This window comes from Kwoniella shandongensis, chromosome 13, assembly GCF_008629635.2.
Source record: "Kwoniella shandongensis chromosome 13, complete sequence".
Lineage (NCBI taxonomy): Eukaryota > Fungi > Basidiomycota > Tremellomycetes > Tremellales > Cryptococcaceae > Kwoniella > Kwoniella shandongensis.
In genome coordinates this window covers 774,236-795,984 of record NC_089299.1, presented here as the reverse complement: position 1 = coordinate 795,984, position 21,749 = coordinate 774,236, and the positions used below count along the sequence as shown (strand labels likewise).

Below are 21,749 nucleotides of genomic sequence, written 5' to 3'. Positions count from 1 at the left end.
CCAAAGTGACTAGTTAGTTGATCAGGAAAAGTGATGACGTGTAAGTTGTGACCTGATGCGAGTCCCGGTTATAACGCGTATACACCGATAGCCGGGCATGTTTGGGTGTAGAGAGAGAGTGATGCTACGTACGCTGTTACGCTGCTTTGTGTTCGCGCCATCAAACAAGATAGATATTGTACGCTTGCTGTTCATCACTCTGTATCTACACTTTGTTTATCACATCCTCCATACCATTGCTTACTCATCATTGCATCATTGACCGTCTACACAAGCAGCAGAGGTAGTGACGTGTTCGTTCCAGCAAGCCTTGCGGGTACTTGGTCGAGATGTCCTCCCTAGCACAGTCTGCGCTGCTCCACCCATCTCTGATCACGTCTACTCAACGACGCCGCGCCTTGCTGCTTCTGTTGGCTACGGCTCTCCTGGCTAGGTCGACCCCTCTCCAGAGTCCACATGACCTTCTCAACGGATGGAGGAGAGAGAGGGCAGCACGACGAGAGGAGCGCAAACGTAGGGAGAGGGAAACACCACTGTGAGACTTGGGTTAATATACTCGACGTGTTCTATCCTGACTATTCCGACAGGAATACGCCAGCTTTGGAAAAGAAGCTTGTTGACCTGGTACATCGCCTCATATCAGTAGATTTGACGAGATTCGCTCACTTAAGACCGCGTTGATAGTACATCCCAGATCCATCTGGATCCCGAACTCTCTTGGTCCCTCACATGGGCCGGATCTCCAAAGTTCGCATCACTCCTACCCCGAAGGAAGTATACGCTTCGCATCTTGCCTCGTTCCCGCCTCTGGATCCTACCGAGCGCCTTGGTGTCAACAAGAAATTCTGGAAAATGCTCGCTGCCATTCTCAAGATAGCTTTTTCTAGGTGCGTCTTTTTCGTTCATGGGCAGTCTGGCCCATCTCTAATCACAGGCTACAGCACAACAGGCAAAGAAGCGTTTCTGCTTGTACTTCACACCTTTTTCTTGCTAGCTCGTACAGTACTGAGTGTCATGGTGGCTCGCCTGGATGGACGACTCGTAAGAGATCTAGTGAGTGAGATGGAAGGAATCTGTGGTTCATGCTGAACGTCTGCAGGTATCTGCAAATGGTGCGGGTTTCCTTCGCGGCTTGCTGTGGTGGTTCACTTTGGCCATTCCCAGTACTTACACGAACTCCATGGTATGTACAGCGCTCGATCCAGATCTTTACACCTGCTGACTCGAAGTGACCACAGATTCGGTATCTCGAGAGGAAATTAGCGCTTGCTTTCAGGACGAATTTGACGCGATATATCCATGACTTGTATCTGTAAGTACCGCAATTGTTTTCGAAGTCTTTTGTCTCACACATTGCTTTAGAAACGACAATCTCAACTACTACAAATTCGGCATTGGCCTGGGCGCTAGTATTCCACCGTCCACAAGTACCGCTGGACAAAAAGCAAAGTCGACGGGCGGTGATACCAACGAAGCAGCGGCAGGTACTGCAGATCAGTGAGTGAGAGCCCATGCCGAAACTGAGGACACGTTGCTAAGGTCTTTGGCAGATTCATTACAACAGATGTTGCACGCTTTTGCGACTCCCTTGCATCCCTGTAGTGAGTCTGGAGAATCAACAGGACCCGCTGGCAGTCTTCTCACCCTTTTTGGTAGTGGGAACATCGGCAAGCCTGTGTTGGACATAGCGATCTTCACATCACAGTTGGCGGCAGCTTTGGGTCCTGTGGGAACCATTGGACTCTTCGCCAATTACGGATTCACGGCATGGATTCTTAAGAAAGCTACTCCTGCATTTGGGAAGATGGCTGCAACGCAAGCGCGTCTTGAGGGTGACTATCGCGCGGGGCTGAGCAGGATTGGAAGGGACGGAGAGGAGGTTGCGTAAGTTGTGAAGGCAGTGCCGTATACGCTGGTCTTGGGGTTGACTTGAGGTTCATCGTCTCTACAGGTTCTACAATGGGGGTAAGAGAGAGAAAGGAATCCTCTGGGCAGCGTATGAGCGCCTCACCCGACACGTGCATTCGGTGTTCAAGGTGAGTTTGATGAAAATAGCTCTTGAGCGAGGCTAACCTTTTCATAGATCAGGATCCCCTACGGGTGAGTGGTCTGACTCGTACACGACAGAACTAACATTTTTTTCTCGCCAGGATGACTGAAGATTTCGTAATTAAATACTTCTGGTCGGCATGTGGATATGTTCTCATGTCCATACCCATCCTGTTCCCCGCTCCGAGGAAGGTCGGGGGCGGAGCGGTTCCACTCACGGTGGGACACGAAGTTGCCGAACGTACAGAAAGTGAGTTTCCATCATCAGGCCGAGGACTAACATGTGCAGGTTACGTCTCGAATCGTCGTCTCCTCATTTCTTTGGCCGATGCCGGGGGCCGATTGATGTACTCAGGAAAGGACCTTGCCGAATTGTCGGGTTATACTAGTCGGGTGTACGCGCTATTGTCCTCATTGCATTCGCTCGACAATAGTATCTATACAGAAAACCCACGACCTGCAGGTCTCACAGCCGATCAGGTAAGCCGCTGATCTGAAAGAGTGGCCGTACTAATCCAACCTCAGCCCTTCTACGACATGTCAAACGTCAGCGGAGAGATAATCATTGGGCCAAAGCATTTGTTGTTGCGAGGTGTGCCCATCGTGGCGCCTGCAGGCGGCGTAGCCGGTGCAACAAGAGGAGGCGAAGAATTGATACATAGCCTGGATCTGCGTGTGGAGAAAGGGGAACACACTCTGATTACAGGTCCCAAGTGAGTTGTGACACTCTGGTATGAGCTAACGAGGCAGTGGTGTTGGCAAGACCTCTATTGCCAGGATTGTGGCGCAATTATGGCCTACTTGGGCTGGGCAACTGGAACGACCTGTCCATGGCGAAGGTGGCCTGTTCTTCCTTCCGCAGCGGCCGTATCTAAGCATTGGCAGCTTGCGAGACCAGTGAGTGCAAGCAGTGCGAAAGGCTATCCTGATCGTTACTAACGATGCTTTCACAGGGTCATTTAGTGAGCTTTGACGTGATCGAAACGACCTCGGCATTGCTGACCACTTTTCAGCCCACATTCCTATGCGGAGATGAAGTCGAGGGGAAGAACAGACAGTGAACTGATGAGTATTCTCGAGCAAGTACATCTTGCGTATCTTCCTTCGAGAGAAGGCGGATGGGAGACAAGGAAGGAGTGGAAGGACGTGCTGTCGTGAGTGATACCAGTCAAATGTAAGTATTCGCTGACCTGTTGAACTAGTGGGGGAGAAAAGCAGCGAGTAAGTCTGATTTGCCTAACTGGTTAAGCAGGCTGCAAACTAACCTTTTTTCTACGCGGAGATGGGAATGGCACGATTGTTGTAAGTTGCAAGGCTTTAAGCTTTCAAAACAGCTGCTGATTTATGGGACGGACAAAGTTATCATCGTCCATCGTTCGCTATCTTGGATGAGTGCACATCTGCGGTTTCCAGCGATGTAGAGGGGTTGATGTACGAGCACGCCAAGAGCCTGGATATCACACTTGTTACTATATCGTGAGTCATCCTGCTATCGGCTACCCTGGCGTCCCTGAACAACCAATGTAGGCATCGACCGTCGCTCCTCAAATACCACAACCGACACCTTCGTTTGGGTGATACTCCTTCGGCCGCGCCAGGCTCACCACTTGCGACTCATTCATCTACGGTGGGACCAATTGCGACGCCGTCGACGCCACTTGCTTCTCAAGGTTGGCAGCTCACTGCGTTGACTTCGACCACCGCAGAGGAAAAACTCGAGCTGGATTTGGAAATTGAGCGGATCGAAAAATCTCTGCGAGACGATGTCGAGTCCTGGGAAAAGCGACTGGGTGAGGTCAATACCGAACTGAGCGGGCGTGCCAACCGTCAAGCGACTGTCCAAGGCTAGTGGTACTGAGCATCACACAATTGTACCTGTATTCCAGTTGATACATGAAATATAACTAGCGTTAATCGACATCTATCAAGCTTTCCTTCACTCCTGTCGTTGTTACAATACTCTCCACTGCATGTCGCAGCTTTCTCGTCCGGATGTCTACGTTGTCCAGTATCCTCATCAGCTCTTGCGCCTCTGCGGAAGGACTGTTGAGTGAGCGAGATTCGAGCACCATGCGGACTGCCTCTGTGACATCGTCATTGAAGGAAGATCGACCAGTCCGTTTAGCGCGCCTTTCCGAGTGGGATCGGGAGTCCATGGATAAGTAGGTCCAGATGTTGGAAATGACCAAGGCTATGATCAGTGCGCCCATGAGCTGGGTACCAAAGGGAGTGTCCGATAGTAGGTCGAAGATCGAATCCAGGACACTACGAAGGCCAGAAAAAATCGCTTTGAGGCCGGCCACGACCGTGTCAATGCCACCTTGCAATGACCACAAGTCTCTCTCCTGCCTGTCTCGTCTTGCCCGAGCAGCATACTCTTGGGCCGCTGTAGGGGAGACCTCTTTCGTCTTCTCGTTGACCGCGACCACCTCTTCCACTTCGTCAACGCCTTCTGCGCCTGCAAACTCTGATGGGTTCTCTTTCATGTATGCTCGCATTCCCGTCTCCAGGTCGTCATGGTATGTTTTCTGGCCGTCGATGGCGGATTTCTCGATGATACCTGAGCAAAACGGTCAGATGTCTAATTGACGGCAACGGTCAAAGCAACTTACCTTTGACCCAACTCTTGCCCGTCCATTCTACTGTTGTAGTTACGATAACCTTCGTCGAGTTGGCTCCTGCCCACATGAAACAGGTCTTGGTCTTGACGGAGAAAACACCTCCGCTCGGAACATCAGGGGTACGGGTCGTAGTGATCATGACGATGTAACTGTCGTAGTCAAAATGCTCGTGCTCATCGGTAATATGGCACTTTGTTTGTTTAGGACCAATAGATCCGTTTAGCGGTTTGATATACGAGGTGGAACGTGTGAGCAGATTGCTGCCTTCGCTAACAGGACGCCAATCCGAGCATTCGATATCTACCCGTTAGCAACGAGTGGCTTAATTCCAGAACTCACCTCTGAGCTTCTGATTGTCGCTGAGGAATGTTTTGAACCATCCGCTGTTGAACATAAGATTGTACACCTTCTCGGGGGTGCTTGGGAACGTCGTGTCTAAAGCCACTTCGGAATAATGTTTCCCCTCCTTACCGCAGGCGCATTGTGTCGGCGCGTGACCTTTGGTAGGCTTTGCATTGGTTGTTTCCGCTTCATCGCCCGCAACAGACCCCGCGCGGGATCCGAAGTTCGTCGCTTGCGATAGTGATACGGACGACATCACGGCGTTGGGGTTGCATAGTCGCCAAATGTTCATCATGACATCGTATGTCGTGTCTCGGGAGATGAGGGACGCGAATGTGTACTGAGGATCAGCTTGAGGCCAACGGGCGTCGCTCACCTTTGCATTAGGGGTTGAAACACCAATAGCGTTAGGAATCACTAGAGCTGTCATCTTCTTTTCGATCGTCTTGATGTCGGCAAAAGCGACGACCACCTAAATATTAGTTATGATCTGAAGAAGCTGCGACTCACGTCTGTGACCCAGCCGAATATGTTGGCATGAAAACATATGTGATTTTCGGATACGTATAATCGGCCCTGGACGAGAATGTCCTTGGCAAGAGCACAGCCGTAGTCTAGATTACTGTCAGTTCACGTTCTCACTTAGAGTCAACTCACCCTCAATCAAGTAGTCTCCTTCATCCACCGTGGGGAACAAGGCATGAAAGTCGGCATTTCTGCGATTGCTAGCGACCGCGAACCCTGTCACCGGTAGATCGTCTCCAATATCACTGTCGGAATCTTCGTCGTCGTCGTACATATCGTTGTCCTCGTCGTCTTCCAAGTCATCATCGATTACGCCGTCTTCGCCTGACACATCCCGTCGAGTGAGGAATGGGCTTCTTTTCTGTGAGCCTGAACCCTTGCGCACATGATGAGTTTTGACAAGATCTTCCCCGGCTGGACTTGCGATGTGCAGGCCACTTTTCGCCAACGCGGCTGCGATACCGCTGTGCCCTGATGCATTCGATGTGATAGATCTTCGACGATCTTTGCTGTGTCGCGATTTCTTGCTGACGCTGCTCTGTCGACTGTCGACAGGCATCAGACCGTCGGGCGGCGATACTGGCGAGGCAGGGTGCACTTTGGCAGCGACTCGTGATACAAGTGATCCGGCAAGAGAGTGTTTCTCGTTCAGCGAAGTCGAAGAAGTGATGGAGTCGGTGCGATTGCGTGTGTCCTGGCTTGCACCATTGGCAGCCGACATGGTGGCAGTACGCTGATCTTCAGAGAAAGGAGGTTGGTTACCGGTAGGGGTGTCGAGGTCGTCTTCTGATGCACTCTACGCTGGTGTAAGACGCGATCTTCTCAAATCCATACGAGAGAATTGACTTACCTGAATCGACGGACCCAATCCCAGACCTACTCCCTCAGTTCGAGGGTTCCGCTCGAAAGCTGGGCTATCGTTGAAGCTTCGGGGACTATTTGACCCTTCTTCGGTGAGAACCAGTTTAGGCGTACCGAGCACTTGACTCTTGGTGTTGGAAGGAGGAACGTCGAGGGGCACTGGTCTGTTTTTGGATCGATTGGGGGTGTTTGTCAAGTGTGCGGATGATTTGCTTGGCGAGGACGAGACGTTGTCAAAGTTCTCTACGAAGACACTACCCGATGAAGAAGAAGGTTGAAGTCGACTGCCGTCGCTGACTTGGGAGGACTCCTCTTCGTATATGAGATTAGAGGAAGCTGATGATGCACGGCGGTGCTGATAATCGTCCGAAGCAGAGGATGCAGGTGACGAGGAACGTTTAAGCTTGGAGAAAAGACTCGGCATAGGAATGATTTGAACAAGAGTTGCGTTCTGATTTGAGCCAAAGGGAATGAAGATTAGGATGCAAGGCGGGACAAGAAGAGGGATAGATGATTATGATATGAGGTAGTGGAAGTTATCCTGTGATGATTTCCATCCCATCATCACAATCTTGACCATGGTGCGTGTGACGATGATGATGATGATGACGATGAGCTGTGAGCGAAGCAAGCGGACAGCAGCAGCTAGCTACTACCTACAAGACCAGTCACGTAATGAAAGGTGCGGCTATAGTACGAGCATCTCAGGACACGGGCCTATCTTCAAGGTAAATCAAAGATCGTGCGCCTAACCCCCCAGGCTGTTTTTCCTGCTCGAAACACTTCAGTTAATGTCGCAACATTGAAAGTATGCATATACACAGAGACGATCATTCAAGAAAACATTATTGGCTACTGGAATTGATGTATGGGACATTGTGACTCGCCAAATCCTCGGGTACAGTACGAAACCGATACACCTCCAGGTGAGCCAAAGTAGTACCCAAAAGGGTCGTTCAGAGAAACACCGCTACGTGCTGGCAATGAAGACAGACGCCCATGACTGTCGACTCGTCCCGTCAGGTTTGCAGGACGAGGGTCATGAGGGGGTTCTGTAGTTTAAAAAAAGATGGAAAAGAAAGAGGAAAAGAAAGAAAGAAACAGACTGACAGGTTTGATATAATCATGCTGCGTTAAGAGACGAGAAAGGAACGGTCCTGACGTGTCATTTTATTTTTCACTTCTTGCTCTCTCTCATATCTCCTTGCCCCTTTGCTCAAGTCGATTATCTTGTTGCAAGTCAATCTTGATCACCGTTTCATCACACCCCACAGTAGCAGACTCGCCAATATGATCGCCCCACCGACGTCGCAGTCGGAATTGCATCTACTCTGCGTCTCCGCGGTGGTCAGAGACCTCATTTCCACCTACAACTCCTCATCCAGCTCCGCCACCGAACCTCCAAACGTCAACAGCCTTCGATCAAAGTATGCCAAAAAGTACGGCCTCAAAGCGGTCCCCAGACTCACCGATGTGCTTGCTGCAGTACCAGAGGAATGGAAGGACAGACTGAGAGGGTGGTTGAAGGCAAAGCCTGTCAGAACCGCCAGTGGTGTCGCGGTTGTCGCAGTCATGTGCAAGCCTCACAGGTGTCCTCACGTCGCAATGACTGGGAATATCTGCGTGTGAGTTACGGGAAGAGAATCTTGTGAATCTATCTGACAAGATCTACAGCTACTGTCCCGGTGGTCCGGATTCGGACTTTGAATACTCTACTCAATCATACACTGGTTATGAGGTGAGTTGTTGATAAGAAGAAGTCGTCTGACTTTGGCAGCCCACCTCCATGCGTGCGATTCGAGCTCGATACGACCCTTACGAACAAGCTCGTGGAAGAGTAAACCAACTTCGCGACCTTGGTCACAGTGTTGACAAAGTCGAGATTATGTGAGTCGCATAATGATGCAGGGAATCTCTCTGCTGACTTTGCACAGTATTATGGGTGGAACCTTTATGTCCATGCCCGAGGACTACCGTCACAAGTTTGTCGCAGGATTGCACAACGCGCTCAGCGGACATACGAGCGACGATGTGGATGAGTCTGTCAGGTAAGCCATTCTGTCCTAGTTACTTTGTCTTCAATTCTTTCGGTCAGGTCTGATTCTTTGACAGATTCTCGGAGCAGAGCAAGATCAAGTGTGTCGGCATAACAATTGAAACCAGACCCGACTATTGCCTAAAGCCGCATTTGAGGTGAGTGATGCTTCAGAAGTCCGAGTACTGATATTCAGTCAAATGTTGCGGTACGGTTGTACTCGTCTGGAGATCGGTGTGCAGTCGGTGTACGAGGTGAGCTTAACCTTTAATTGTATCTTCGCCGTGTCTGACTCCCTGTAGGACGTCGCACGGGACACCAACCGAGGCCACACTGTCCGTGCGGTCAGCGAGTCTTTCCACATGTCGAAGGATGCTGGCTACAAGATCGTCGCCCACATGATGCCGGATTTGCCGAACTGTGGAACGGAACGAGACATTTGGCAGTTCCAAGAGTTCTTCGAAAACCCTGCGTTCCGTTCGGATGGTCTGAAGCTTTACCCCACCTTGGTCATCCGTGGTACAGGTGAGTTCACTATCGCCTTGACCTGGACTGACAAACAGGTCTGTACGAGCTTTGGCGTACTGGCAAATACAAAAACTACCCTCCCAATGCTCTTGTCGATATCGTTGCCAGAATTATGGCTTTAGTTCCCCCTTGGACGCGAGTCTACCGAGTTCAGCGGTGAGTCACTGTGATGGGAATTGTTATCAATACTGATTTTCATCACTTCTCAGAGACATCCCTATGCCTCTTGTTTCGTCTGGTGTGGAGAACGGAAATCTGCGAGAGTTGGCCCTTGCCCGTATGAAAGATTTCGGTGCGGAATGTCGAGACGTCCGATACCGAGAGGTTGGGGTGAGTTATTGTCCTCTGAGCGACCGCTGACAATTGTAGCTCTCGGAGATCCATAATCGCATTCGACCACAAGACTTGGAGCTGTTACGACGGGACTATGCCGCAAATGGTGGATGGGAGACCTTCTTGAGTTATGAGGATCCCTTCCAGGATATCCTGGTCGGTCTGTTGCGTCTCCGGAAGTGCTCAGAGGACGGAACATTCAGAAAGGAGCTCGTTGGGATGGACGGAGGATGTAGTCTGGTCAGAGAACTAGTGAGTTGCAACGGCTACGAACGACGATCGCTGACCTTTTGTTCAGCACGTCTACGGCACCGCTGCGCCTGTCCATTCGCGTGATCCGAAAAAGTTCCAGCACCAGGGTATCGGAACTTTGCTCATGGAAGAGGCCGAACGGATCGCTCGAGAAGAACATGGAAGCGGTCGAATCGCCGTTATCTCAGGTAGGTCCGACTTCCAGTACATCAGTGGGTCAAGGCTAATTTTGTTGCAGGTGTGGGAACACGTGATTATTATAGACGATTGGGGTATCACCTCGATGGACCATACATGGTCAAGGATCTCTTGTACGATTGATCGATTTGTAGACATGGTGTCATGTACGATATTCGACCTTATTCCACAATGCCTTTGAGCGCGGCAAGCCTCATTGAACTTTAGACAGAGGGGTCACTCGGAATGAGCACTACACTGTTATCAAAGCGAGATGGTGAACAAAGGGTATTCACGCGAGCATTAGGATCTTTACTTGCTCGCCTAGGAGGGGGATGTGGATTAACGATGATAAGAGCCGAGCAACGAACAGCGGCCTTCACTCAAGATCCTGGAACTTGCAACTACGTCCTGGTTCAGATCGAACCGCCTGCATTATGATTAACTATGAAGAGCACTATTCTACCTATTGACTAATCGTAGGTTCTGCAAGATATTTCCCTGCCGTGACATTCTTTTGTACCTCCTCGAAAGTCCATTGGTTCCCTTCAATCTCTCCGCTGACAACCTCCAAGCCTAACCCACTTGTCAAGGTGCCCTCTACGCTCCAGCTCGTCTGTACACCCTGAGGGGACAACGCTTCTCCTGGCTCAGTGATGAATTTGGCGATTATCTTCCCCTCTTTAGCCGGTAAAGCGTCGAGCTTCCACTGCATGCGACGGGTCGAGGGCGACCAAACACCACCCGCAGGTTTCGCTTGGACGTTGTTGACGGCCGGTCCGGGAGCGAACGCGGCGATGAAAGTTACATTGGACAGGGACTGGATTGGGCTAGTTTCATTCAATCGGTAGTTGAGGATCATTCGGGTCTCTCCGTCTTTGCACAGGAAGGCAGGGTCGAGTATAAGTGGTGCTGAGGACGTTTCCTTGCCGGGCTGGACGTGAACGACATATTTGAATAAGAGTGTGCCCTTGCCAGAAGCAGGGGATTTCGCCGTCGCTGCGGCGAGTACTTCCGAGTTTAAGAAGTATTCTCCAGGTCGATCAGGGACCTGTGCGAGGTACGCTGGATTTGGTGCGATCTTTTCGAGACGTTCAAACGCGTTGAGACGGATGTGAATTGGACCGGTGGTCGCTGGCGAGCCGGCACCAGGACGCAGACTGAGGTGAATTTCGCCGGTGATTTGGATTCGTTGAACCTCCTTACCCCGCAGAATGACGTTGATCGATTCGTTCAGGTTAGCACGAAGACCAGGATCAGATGAGGCAACGGTCACAGGGAGCGATATGCCCTGGGTGAGACCAGGTGAATCGAAGGGGTTGTTGGACGTGACCGAAGCACTGGAGGTTCGACGAGCGACCTGATGAGAGGCAGAGGAGTGACCGTTGACAGGGACGGGTGAGCCGATGCCTGAAGAGGGAGATTCGACAAGTTCTTCCTCGGGTTCGGCGACTTTGTGCAGGGATAATCCACCCAAACCCAGCGATCCGTCGTCAGTGGATCCGGCAAACATGGTGTTTCTGACATCTCGACGACCACGTGCGATGGTGGAGCGTCGCGACGGCTGAGAAGGTGGCATCTGCAGCGTCTGCTGAACTCTTTGGAGCGCCGCCTGACGTTCCTCCTCGGTCTCCTGAATTGGTTTCGGCGCGAGAGACAGGTTGAGTCGCGGTTGGGTTTGATTCTGGGACGAACCGGATGACGGGAGATTCTCCTGCGAAGCGTTGGGAGAGGCTGTAAAGTTCCGTGTGAACGTGTTGTTATTGTGAGCAGGAGTCGGGACCAACTCGTTCGGATCCTCCCAGGGGTTTCGGTGTCGATCGGATGGCGCAACAGAGAAGCCCTCTTCGTCGACGGGAGGTGCCTGAATGTCAGCAGAATTTGAGGCTTGAGCACTCACCAATGTCGTTGAGTCTTGTATTCTAGCTGCGGTGGCCTCTTCCCCGATCGCCTCGAAGTTGCCATCCCTATCTCGACCGCTGCGAGTGGAGTTGGCATTACTCTCGCTACGGGTTCGTCCACCTCCTATAATCTTTGTCCTACCCAACATTGACTTTATACCGCCGGCGAATGTGGATTGAGGGTTGCTGGAGGATGAGCCGTTGGCTCGGGTCACGGTGGGTCGTGGCGAGAAGTCGCTGGTGGGGGTGTTCGCATTGGTAGATGAGGTGACGGTGGATAGTCGACGATTGGGTCGGGCTACTCGTTAGTGATTGTCCGCCAGGGACTGAACTCACGAGTCGTCACAGCGCTTTCTGGCACTCGAGCTCCACCTGTCCCTCCTAGCTTTCTGCCCACTTTGAGGACTTCATCACTGGTCTCCCAAGACAATAGCGTGGATATAATGTTCTCCGCTCGCTGTCCGTCTCGAGTCGCCATGTCTCCTTTAACAGTGCCCCACCTCACGACCACCTCCTTCAGTACACGTAGTCGCTCCTCATCCAAGCGTTGATAGGTGGTGTACACCATGGGGGATAGCGATGACAGGGAAGAAGTGATCTGGTTCAGTTCATTCTGGAGGACGTCCGCTTTGGACGATTTGGCTTTAGAAGAAGCCTTTTCCAATTTGGCCGAAGTCTTCTCGTACTCCTTGAGCGTTTTGTCGAGCGATGCATCCTGCTCGCCAATGCGCCTCCATGCGACGACTTTCGATGGAAGCTCGCGAAGGGGCTGCTCGAAGTCTGTCCGAAGCACCGCAGAGAGTGTAGAGTGAGATGCAGAGGTCTAGACCGTCAGCTTTGACTTGTGCGTAAGTAAACTCACCTCTGTCAACTCCGAGATGATGCTGTCCCACAATCGACCCTCTCCGCTAGCTTTCTCCCAATCGTTTCCAGTCTTCCCGCTCAGTCCACCTTGCTCTGCAGTCCTTGCAAGCTTGGACAGTCCCTCGGCGTAAGCAGCCTCGATGGCAGCTCGCTGTTTGTAGAGTTCGGCGAGGGCGTTTACATGAGTGGTGGAGGCATGTAATCGGCGTTGGAGTGCGCTGAGAAGCGGTCGGGGCGATGTGGCGAGGAATGAGTTGACCCAAGCGTCGTCGGGGAGGAGATCTGACATGATGCGAGGATCGAGGAAGCTGACAGTGGTGAGATTATGGATTAGGTGATGGTAGCAATCAAGATATAATGGAGTGAGATGAGCATACGAGGACAAGATGGGATTGGATTGTTGATGATATATAGCGAAGGGTATTTCCTAATCGGGCAAAATTAAGATCCACAATTGTAATGACGCAACGGGCAGCAGCAGTCAGCAACAGCAGCAGATAACTATAGTCCCACCACACTCACCACTACTCTGATTCAACAATTATCTCATCTCCATCGTCTGATATCCTTCATCCTTCAACTCATCTTCTCATCTTCGTTCTTTCACAGCGACTCTCTTAGACTTTACACACACATACTCAATACTCACCATGAAAGTCTACTCTCTTTCTTTGCTATCGGTCACTCCCACCACCCCCGCTCAAGCCACCTTGCTGGGAACTTCTCAGGATCTCAGCAGTTTCTCCTTTTACCAGAGGAGCAGTGTTGGCGAGTTTATGACCTTTTTCACAAAGGTGTGTTTGCAGAATGGGTCCATATGCCATTTCCTATCACTGCTGACTCGCAGCATAGACCGTGGCCGAAAGAACTCCTGCCAATCAACCTTCATCTGTCGAGGAGAACAACTACAAAGCGCATGTGTTCCGAACATCAGGTAGACAGCCTGGCAGTTTGGGTATGGCTGGTGAGTACGAATCGTTCGAGATCATGAGCTGACATTCAGCCGTCATGATCACCGACCTCGAATATCCTTATCGTCCCGCGTTTTCTCTCTTGACCAAGCTGTTGGACGAACACGCCACCCTACTTGCCAACCTTCCCGCCCCGTCTGCTGCTCCTTCGTTCGGTTCCGCATCAGCCAACGCTTTTGGTGGCAACCCCTCTCAAGCAGCGGCCGGAGGTCTCCCTCCAGCGCAAAAAGGAAAGCTCGAGGGTACATTGGCAGGTTACTTGACCAAGTATCAGGATCCAAAGCAAGCGGACACGATTATGAAGGTGCAAAAGGAGTTGGATGAGACCAAGATTGTTCTGGTGAGTGTGATCTGAGAACGCATATCATTAGTTTCCTGACATCCAACGTAGCACAAAACCATCGAATCCGTGTTGGAACGAGGAGAGAAACTGGACAATCTCGTAGAGCGATCTAATGCCCTATCAGCGCAAAGTAAGATGTTCTACAAGACGGCAAAGAAGGTAAGTTGTGTGGTCAGGATCGCAACGAGATGCATGCTGATGGTTCTTTCTTGTAGCAAAACTCTTGCTGCGTTGTCATGTAATCTGCTGTGGCCTAATCTTAGCTTGTCGATAGTGTAATTTGATGATGCAGTGAGATGTATTCCGCCGTGTTATATAAGGGGGACAATCCATGTCAACAGATTTCAGATTGATCCCGAATTTACTCGTGTTGAGCGTCCGTGACTGCTTTCAATTTACCTTACTTGTTACGCGTCATCTATGGGATACGTCCACTCCAATCACAGCTTGCACCTTCATGTTATTGTCTTGACATCGGCCGTAGCGTACATGCCATGTCAGGGGAGATTGTCATCATCAGCGACGGCGAGGACGATGAGATAGCATTTGTCGGGATCACACAGCCTAAATCGGGCCCGTCGCGGTAAGTGCAGCAAACTTCAATTGCCAAACCAAATGCTGAAGACTTGCTAGTCCGATTCTCATTGACTCCGACTCGGAAGATGACCACGATCTACATGCATTTCTTCAGGCGAGTCTTATAAGTACAAGCGGCGACAGTGTAGGAGGCATAAAAGTGGACCGTAAAGGCAGAGGCAAGGCTACTCTCTCCGACGCTGTAACAACTGGCTTTCTAGCAGAGGTGAGTACAAGAAGGCGAGTTCACAGCAGCTGATCCTCCTGCAGCTCGATGCTCTACGTAATAAAGTGCCTTCACCCCCACCTATCCCCGAAGCAGTTGAAAGACGTCCTAAAGCTAAGCGCAAATCATCAGGCGGCGAGTCTCAAGGAGAGAAGAGACCAAAGTCGGGAGACGTTGATGAAGCGGTCAGTGAAGGGTTGAGTGTGACCCGGACGAAATGCTGAATACACCTTCCAGACCAAAGCCAAGCCGTCGAAAGAGGAGAAAGAAGCGTTGAAAGCAAAGGAGAAACAGGAGAAACAGCTACTGAAGGACGCTCAGAAGGTGAGTCAGATATGATGGCTTTAGCTGATAGGTTAGGCGGCGAAAGAAGCGGAAAAGTCGTATCAACGCAAACTGGCAGAAGTCAACAGAGTACGTCTTCGGTTTGATAGAGGTGTAATCACGCTGACATAACCGCAGCTACGGACATCGAAAAACGACGTCGTTCGTGAGATTCACCTCTACCTGTCAGCGGACCTCGAATCGCCCTCTGCTCCTATCGCTGCTGCACTTCCTGAAATACGAACCAGAATCGCCGATAATCACTCAGAGATTCGCTTCCTACCTGAATCGGAGTCTCCTATCCCTGGGGTGATTCGTTTCAAGCGGCATTTGAAGGCGAAGTGGGATCCAGCGAAGAAGCAGTTCATTCCGCTGGATGAACCGCGATGGGTGTGGGAGTCGACAATCTTGGTGATTATCAATGCGGAAGAGCTTGTGGACAAAATTGCCGCAGGGGAGGAAGAATTATCGACGTGGGCTAGCGATGTGAGGTTGACACTGGGGTTGTCAAGTAAGGAGCAGATGATGGTGATGATCAAGGGATTGCAGAAATACTATAGCAAGACGAAGAGCTTGGCCAACAAGGAGTTTGCAGCGGCAGCGAGGGCAGGGTTAGATGGGTTGGCGACAGCATCAAAGCAAACTCTCCCCAGTCGACCGCCAAAGGAGAGGATTGAGATGGAAATGGTCAAGCTACAAGTGGCAGAAAGATGCTTCTTGGTCCATGGTGAGTGTCATCCGCGAGGTCTTCGCTGACTTGACTCAGTTGAGAAGACAGAAGACATGGAGGATTGGGTGTACAATATCGCCGCCGACGTGGCCCTTCGTCCAGTGAGCATGTCTCCCAAAGTTCATCTTTACTGGTTCTGACGCTTCACAGTATAAGCTCATATCCAAGTCGCACCTCAACTTTTGCCCTACTGACGGGATTAAGAAAGGCGGCAATCCCACCGAGGTGTTCGAGCTCATGCTGCAGGAAGTCCAGGGGATCACACCGAGCGCAGCAGTTGGAATTGCCGAAGAGTATCCTACGTTCAAAGATCTCATGGAGGCGTTCGAAGATGCGGAGCGGCGAGGCGGAGCGGCAAAAGGGGAATTGATGTTGCAAGATTGCGAAGTAAGTAAATGAACAGTATATGGGCATTCCTGCCGCTAACGGAGAGCAGATCAAAACACTGAGAAATGGGACAGCGAATGGGAGAAAGTTGAACAAGGTGTGTTGCCTTTCGCGTTCAGGTGACGACGCTGACATTTCATCAGGCTTTGGCGAAGAGAGTGTACAATGTATTCCGAGGCGAGGACAGTCTTGCGTTGGCCTGAGTTGTTGTGAATAATATGTAACAAGTATTCATACAAATATGATCCAATCACGCCTTGACTTTCTTCGCCTTCTTCTTCACCGGCGAGTCCGCCTTGGCTTCGCTCCGTCTCTTCTTCTCCTTCTTCGCGGGCTCGTCCGTCTGGATGGAGTCTGTGTGGGGCGCATTCGGTCCAGGTGTGTGGAACCCAAATGCTTGATTTCGGAATTTGAAGAGGTGTGTGGGTTGAGGGCGTTTGGATGGGAGAGCGGATTCAGGGTGGATAGAGGATGGTGTCTCGGTGGAGTCAGGAACTGACGTGGAGAGGAAGGAGGGCAGAGGCTGGGCTCGTGAGGAGGGTTCGGGTTCGGCGACAGAGAGCTCAGGGGTAAGAAGCAAATGTCGGGTGATAGGAACAGGGGCTGAGCGAGCGAACGGCAATTAGTCAATGTGCTTTCCATGTACATCCAGTCCGTCCACACTCACCGACGTAGTACTTTCCGCCCTGTTTCAGGCGAGGAACGAAAAGCTTCATCCCGTTCATCTCCTCGCCACCTTCCACGCGCAGCTCCTCTGGCTCATTGCCGTCCACATCCATGGCCATCGCGTCGACTAGACCTGGTCCCGCTGTGGGTTGGCGGCCTTCGTCATCGACGACGGTGTGGGTCGGTTTGGATGATCCGGCTGGTGTGAGTTTGAACGATTGATGTTTTGTCTTAAGACTGCCTGAGACTTTGCCCTCCTTCGATCGGGGTACGGAAACCGTCAATGCAGAAAGACGTGAGGGTTTAAGCTAAGTCATGTCAGCTGCCGTTCGTCTCTCAGCATAGGCCAGCTCACATCTCGAGGAGCTCGAATGGCCCACACCTCCACACCGGGTTTGGAAGCTAAAGCATCCCATTCGAAGGGTGAGCTAGCAAAGTCCGTTGACACCTTGATCTCGAAGAACCCATTGGGCGGTTGGAATTTTCTGAGTCGAATAGGTTAGAAGGGTACATGTCGTAAAATTTCATTCCACTCGTACGCACGGTAGACTCTTGCCTGGCCGCGGCGCAGCGTCCGTCGTTGTGACCTGCTGCCGTCTCGGCGTAATGTTCTCCAAGTCTCCCTCGCTATCTGCTTCGCTGGAATCGGAGTCGTCAGAGGTGTCAACCTCTTCTGGGGTGAGTGCGGGAGGTGGTGCCTTTGCCTTGGCTTTGGCTGATGACTTGACCTTTGGGACGGCTGTGGAAGAGGACGCAGATGCCATGGTGAGAATTAGTTGTTGCCGTGTTGCGTCAGCCCGAGGTGTAGGTGGAACACTAAATGATATCAAAAGTTTGTTGTCAAAAGCATTCATTGTGCAAGGAAAGATCAGAAAACTTGAATAATCTCGCGTGGCTTTGCGATCATGGCCACGTGGCGTATGGCGCGGCAAGGTTGGTTTACGTAACCTGACCTCGCGCTGTCACTCTCACTGGGGGTGAACGGCGATATGACAGTTGTCGAAGTGAAATATGCATGGATTGTCCTTGATGACAGCCTGTTGACCACATTACAGACATGCACCAATCAGTCTGGCTCTGTCTGATCAACATGGTGTTCAGAAGGGGTTTCAGTGGTGGAGACAGTGATCGCGGGGTGATTGACTTTTTGTCTTTTTACCCTGACATTGAAACGCGGGGGAAGAGCACAAAGAAGAGGACAAAGTTGAATGGCAGTTGATGCGAACAACAGCCATTTCATCTTGATCAAAGACGATTGACATACCACAATCACCACCACGCAATGTCATCGTCGCCAGATCGAACGACACCGGAGAGCGCGACCTCTTCTCGGATGACCGACCCTTCGTCAATAGCAGCGGCAGAGGAGCTCGAGTTAGGGGAGGAGGATCATTCGACGTCAGATGTCTTCGAGGACGTGCTTGATACCGAGGGGTCCACCAAAAGCGCGTCGCCGGTGAAGCCTGCTGTAGAAATTACTCCCAGTAAGCCGCGGAGCAAGGTTCGCGCCGCAGCTGCGATGTTCGAGCAAGGAAACACCACACCCCTCGCCTCCTCATCATCGCCTGCAGGCTCGTTCCGCTCAATACCCGTTTCTGCTCACTCGAGCCCGCACAAGCTGTCTCCGGAGAGGCTTGCCTCTCCTGTTCCATCACGTTCCCACTCTAAATCCCCAAAACCACTGCGGCTTAACTCGCCGTTTGTTGCACGTCCCTCGAGTCCCGCTGCCGCATCGCCCGAACGAATAGCCACCGAACGATTCTCGGATGTTCCACTCACCACCACCTCTCCTCAAGCTGTGACCAGGCCCCCTTCACCGACCCCTGGTCCCAGCTACTCGCTCTCACCCGTGCCCCCTCCTGTAAACCTTACAAATGTTCTGCCCGAGCCCGTGATAACGCCTCCAGCCAAAGATCAATCATCCGTAACCTCTTTCTTCACCTCAACACTTGGATTTGGCTTACCCACCACGAACACCACGTTGTCCGCCGAACCCACCTCCCTGCAACTTTCCAGGTCCACCTCCACTAGCAGTCAAGGAGGCGGAACTGCTGCTGCTGCGACCACTTGGCGCTCTACAATGTCCAGCCTCCTGTCAGGCTCTCGCTCAACCTCCTCCACTTCTCCTCTTCCTACACCTTCTGAACCTCTTCCTACCGCCTCGTCGTCATCCTCGAAGCATCCCCACGACACCTCCACCGGCTTACTACTACATCGCGTCGACTCGACCACGGCTTCTCGCGACCGACGTATCAGCCAACAAACAGGTGGTCCTGATAAAATCAGAGAGGGCTTCGAGCGAGTTCGTGGGGAGATGGAATCTGCAGCGAGGGAGATGCGGAGAGAGCGGGAGAGCAAGGCCACAACGGCGCCTGCAGAGCCCGAGGATACTGAGGGAGCGGTGGATTGGGTATTCTGGGGCGCGGTGGTACAGGACTTTGAAGAAGTTGCGAGAACAAAACCGAAAGAGCTGTCAAAGGCGATACAACAGGGAATTCCTCCCGTCATCCGGTGAGCCAACTCATATTCTTCTTTGGCTGCTCGCTGACACTTCGCAGGGGCGCAATATGGCAGCTCATGTCGTCGTCAAAGTCCACTGCCCTCGAAGAGTCATACAAAGCCCTGCTGAAACTCACCTCGCCACATGAGAAAGCGATTGCCAAAGATATCAACCGGACTTTCCCCAACCACAAATTCTTTCAGGAAGGTGGCGGTCTGGGTCAGGAGGGACTCTTCATGGTCGTGAAAGCTTACAGCATGTGAGTGTGTACGCGACTCGCGCCGGCTGACCGATTCGCCAGATACGACCAAGAAGTCGGTTATACTCAGGGCCTCGCGTTCATCGTTGCAGCGCTTCTCCTCAACGTGAGTTTTCGCTATTGCGACTCTGCATATTGCTGACTGCTCAACAGATGCCGGACGAGGAAGCTTTCTGCGTGCTAGTCCGCCTCATGGACTCGTACAACCTCCGTTCTCACTACACTGCGGAGATGCAGGGATTACAACTTCGGCTCTTCCAGTTTGATCGACTCGTCGAAGACATCCTCCCCTTAATACACACGCACTTCGCCCGTAAAGGCATCAAGAGTAGCATGTATGCAAGTCAATGGTTCATGACGCTGTTCAGCTATCGGTGAGTGGAGCCTTACTGTGTAGCGCTAATCCCACAGCTTCCCCTTGTCATTGGTCTACCGTGTGCTAGACATCGTCTTCGCTGAGGGCATCGAGGCCATCTTTCGCTTCTCCCTCGCTCTCCTCCAGAAGTCTGAAGACAAGTTGATCGAGCTGGAATTCGAGCAAATCCTCAATTACCTTCAAAGCGACCTTTTCGAAGTGTATAGGGCGGACGGTTCCTCGCCTTCCGACGCAGACCTCCACAGCGAAGAAGAATGGAAGGCGAACGAATTTGTGCGCGATGCATATGAGATCAGGATGTGAGTGTGGCAGTGAAATCTAAGCTGATAGATAGAACCCCTTTCATGCTCGATTCATACGCCTCGGAGTGGGAGGAGCAATGCAGAAGTCAGAATAGACATGCACTTGAAGTGGACCAGCTGCGGAACGCGAACCGCAATCTCAGCTCGCAAGTGTGAGTGTTTTGCTTCAACTCAACTCAAGACGTAACTCACACCCTGTCAGAAATCAACTGGAAGCGTCTTTGGCGACCATGTAAGTGGTTTCTTGAAATGACCATGTCGATCTCACTGACACGTACACGCCCTGCGTCTCCTAGGAACCAAGAACACGTCGAGCTAGTCAGACAGCTGGTCATGTGCAAGATAGAAAAAGAGGAAACCGAGAACGAGCTCGTCCGATACAAAATGTTGTGAGTGAACCGCTCTCCTGCTTTTTCTCGGCTGAATGATTTTCCCTCACTCAGATACGCCGAGATGGCTCACGCACAGCAAGACGCACTCTCTACACATAGTCGATTATCCGGAGGCTCTCTCGGACCGTCCTCAAACAGACCATCCCTTGACCCATAAACCTGCATTACCAAGTATCCTTTAGAAAACGCATATAATCACCCATGTATTGCATATATTACAACAGTTACAATGTTTGTCTCATACCTCGCATTACGCGTCATAGTCCTCGTCGACTTCTCTTTCTTGTCTGACAGGCGCTTCCACCCCGACCTCTTCCATATCCTCGTCCTCCCCGTCGGCATCATCTTCGACATCCCCATTCACCTTATCCTCCCCATCTTCGCTCTTCACTTCGTCCATTTCCTCATCTTCCTCGTCACTGTCCTCCTCGTCTTCTCCCTCTGTGATGACCAGATCTGCTTCGGGCACGATGTTGAAGTTCACCTCGGCCAGTCGTTGGTGAGGAGGGGGCAAGCGGACAACGTCAAATGACTCGGGAAGTACCGGTAACGGTTGTGAATTCAGTTCATGCGCCAAAGTCGCCAGATACTAAAACATATCAGTCTCATGTGGTTCTAATCGCACACTCACATCTCTCGGAGGCGCCTCGAAAAACTCGTTTCGTTTTCTCATTTGGATGGCTAGCTCCACATCGTCCTTCTCGATCTTGTTAGAACCCGGACCGGTTCGAGCTGCATGGTCGGCTAGTGATTGGGCACTTTGCAATACGTCCGCGGTATATCCTGCGCGAAGATCAGATCGGGTTTAGATCTCAATATGTCTCGTTTAGCTTACGATGGGCAAAGTCTAACAGCTGATGGATCACTCGTTCATCGGCATCTTCGACACCTTTTGAGGCGAGGATAAGCGAGATGAGTCGACCGTCGCGGGGAACTATCAAGACACATTAGGAGATGCCCAAGCAGCTGCTTCCAGTACACTCACAAGGCCGCGCGGGGTTCGTCATGTCTGTATATAAGTAATGCAGCGCATGCAAAGCTTGAAATATCAGTGAAGATGCTGTTGCAAGTCAAATGCGAAGAGTCAATGGACTTGGCTGAACGGAATCAAATTCGGTTGTGTACAACATTTCCCGTTCTCTTCCTCCTCCACCACGTCCACCGCGCTCATCACCTGTCTGATCTCTTTCTCTTTCTCACTTTCATCAG

The 21,749-nt window shown here is 51.5% G+C and overlaps 11 protein-coding genes across 11 annotated transcripts; 6 read left to right on the top strand and 5 right to left on the bottom strand.

Moving 5' to 3' along the window:
• Window positions 1-329: 329 nt before the first annotated feature.
• On the top strand, window positions 330-3,898 carry CI109_106981 (uncharacterized protein; the record flags this gene model as incomplete). The annotated part of the gene is made up of 20 exons (XM_065967940.1): window positions 330-535; window positions 588-624; window positions 685-887; window positions 942-1,053; window positions 1,100-1,183; window positions 1,239-1,312; window positions 1,363-1,497; window positions 1,551-1,601; window positions 1,657-1,884; window positions 1,952-2,036; window positions 2,084-2,100; window positions 2,151-2,299; window positions 2,405-2,529; window positions 2,575-2,762; window positions 2,827-2,946; window positions 3,063-3,203; window positions 3,252-3,270; window positions 3,332-3,351; window positions 3,409-3,525; window positions 3,577-3,898. 20 exons carry the CDS (start codon window positions 330-332, stop codon window positions 3,896-3,898), a joined length of 2,433 nt encoding a protein of 810 aa, XP_065824012.1.
• Window positions 3,899-3,959: 61 nt separating this feature from the next.
• CI109_106980 (uncharacterized protein) lies at window positions 3,960-4,809 on the bottom strand (the record flags this gene model as incomplete). Its single annotated transcript, XM_065967939.1, has 2 exons — window positions 3,960-4,609; window positions 4,662-4,809. 2 exons carry the CDS (start codon window positions 4,807-4,809, stop codon window positions 3,960-3,962), a joined length of 798 nt encoding a protein of 265 aa, XP_065824011.1.
• A 183-nt stretch (window positions 4,810-4,992) lies between these two features.
• Window positions 4,993-6,822, bottom strand: CI109_106979 (uncharacterized protein; the record flags this gene model as incomplete). Its single annotated transcript, XM_065967938.1, has 4 exons — window positions 4,993-5,457; window positions 5,523-5,626; window positions 5,670-6,333; window positions 6,388-6,822. 4 exons carry the CDS (start codon window positions 6,820-6,822, stop codon window positions 4,993-4,995), a joined length of 1,668 nt encoding a protein of 555 aa, XP_065824010.1.
• Window positions 6,823-7,688: 866 nt separating this feature from the next.
• On the top strand, window positions 7,689-8,148 carry CI109_106978 (uncharacterized protein; the record flags this gene model as incomplete). The annotated part of the gene is made up of 2 exons (XM_065967937.1): window positions 7,689-8,023; window positions 8,073-8,148. The coding sequence occupies 2 exons, from the start codon at window positions 7,689-7,691 to the stop codon at window positions 8,146-8,148; spliced, it is 411 nt and encodes a 136-aa protein (XP_065824009.1).
• Window positions 8,149-8,184: 36 nt separating this feature from the next.
• Window positions 8,185-9,867, top strand: CI109_106977 (uncharacterized protein; the record flags this gene model as incomplete). Its single annotated transcript, XM_065967936.1, has 10 exons — window positions 8,185-8,285; window positions 8,333-8,446; window positions 8,511-8,534; window positions 8,630-8,687; window positions 8,736-8,958; window positions 9,084-9,117; window positions 9,171-9,291; window positions 9,340-9,546; window positions 9,593-9,734; window positions 9,785-9,867. 10 exons carry the CDS (start codon window positions 8,185-8,187, stop codon window positions 9,865-9,867), a joined length of 1,107 nt encoding a protein of 368 aa, XP_065824008.1.
• Window positions 9,868-10,189: 322 nt separating this feature from the next.
• Window positions 10,190-12,777, bottom strand: CI109_106976 (uncharacterized protein; the record flags this gene model as incomplete). Its single annotated transcript, XM_065967935.1, has 3 exons — window positions 10,190-11,748; window positions 11,961-12,393; window positions 12,487-12,777. 3 exons carry the CDS (start codon window positions 12,775-12,777, stop codon window positions 10,190-10,192), a joined length of 2,283 nt encoding a protein of 760 aa, XP_065824007.1.
• Window positions 12,778-13,138: 361 nt separating this feature from the next.
• CI109_106975 (uncharacterized protein) lies at window positions 13,139-14,044 on the top strand (the record flags this gene model as incomplete). The annotated part of the gene is made up of 5 exons (XM_065967934.1): window positions 13,139-13,282; window positions 13,341-13,437; window positions 13,492-13,799; window positions 13,851-13,961; window positions 14,018-14,044. 5 exons carry the CDS (start codon window positions 13,139-13,141, stop codon window positions 14,042-14,044), a joined length of 687 nt encoding a protein of 228 aa, XP_065824006.1.
• A 252-nt stretch (window positions 14,045-14,296) lies between these two features.
• Window positions 14,297-16,248, top strand: CI109_106974 (uncharacterized protein; the record flags this gene model as incomplete). The annotated part of the gene is made up of 10 exons (XM_065967933.1): window positions 14,297-14,385; window positions 14,436-14,604; window positions 14,649-14,789; window positions 14,842-14,928; window positions 14,986-15,018; window positions 15,067-15,655; window positions 15,707-15,759; window positions 15,809-16,045; window positions 16,095-16,142; window positions 16,189-16,248. 10 exons carry the CDS (start codon window positions 14,297-14,299, stop codon window positions 16,246-16,248), a joined length of 1,506 nt encoding a protein of 501 aa, XP_065824005.1.
• Window positions 16,249-16,295: 47 nt separating this feature from the next.
• On the bottom strand, window positions 16,296-17,475 carry CI109_106973 (uncharacterized protein; the record flags this gene model as incomplete). The annotated part of the gene is made up of 4 exons (XM_032001966.1): window positions 16,296-16,648; window positions 16,713-17,019; window positions 17,067-17,196; window positions 17,255-17,475. The coding sequence occupies 4 exons, from the start codon at window positions 17,473-17,475 to the stop codon at window positions 16,296-16,298; spliced, it is 1,011 nt and encodes a 336-aa protein (XP_031863523.1).
• A 518-nt stretch (window positions 17,476-17,993) lies between these two features.
• On the top strand, window positions 17,994-20,697 carry CI109_106972 (uncharacterized protein; the record flags this gene model as incomplete). Its single annotated transcript, XM_065967932.1, has 9 exons — window positions 17,994-19,222; window positions 19,270-19,470; window positions 19,513-19,576; window positions 19,624-19,805; window positions 19,882-20,145; window positions 20,292-20,300; window positions 20,351-20,380; window positions 20,445-20,537; window positions 20,592-20,697. 9 exons carry the CDS (start codon window positions 17,994-17,996, stop codon window positions 20,695-20,697), a joined length of 2,178 nt encoding a protein of 725 aa, XP_065824004.1.
• A 93-nt stretch (window positions 20,698-20,790) lies between these two features.
• Window positions 20,791-21,547, bottom strand: CI109_106971 (uncharacterized protein; the record flags this gene model as incomplete). The annotated part of the gene is made up of 4 exons (XM_032001968.1): window positions 20,791-21,129; window positions 21,172-21,323; window positions 21,376-21,474; window positions 21,526-21,547. 4 exons carry the CDS (start codon window positions 21,545-21,547, stop codon window positions 20,791-20,793), a joined length of 612 nt encoding a protein of 203 aa, XP_031863525.1.
• Between the last annotated feature and the right edge of the window lie 202 nt (window positions 21,548-21,749).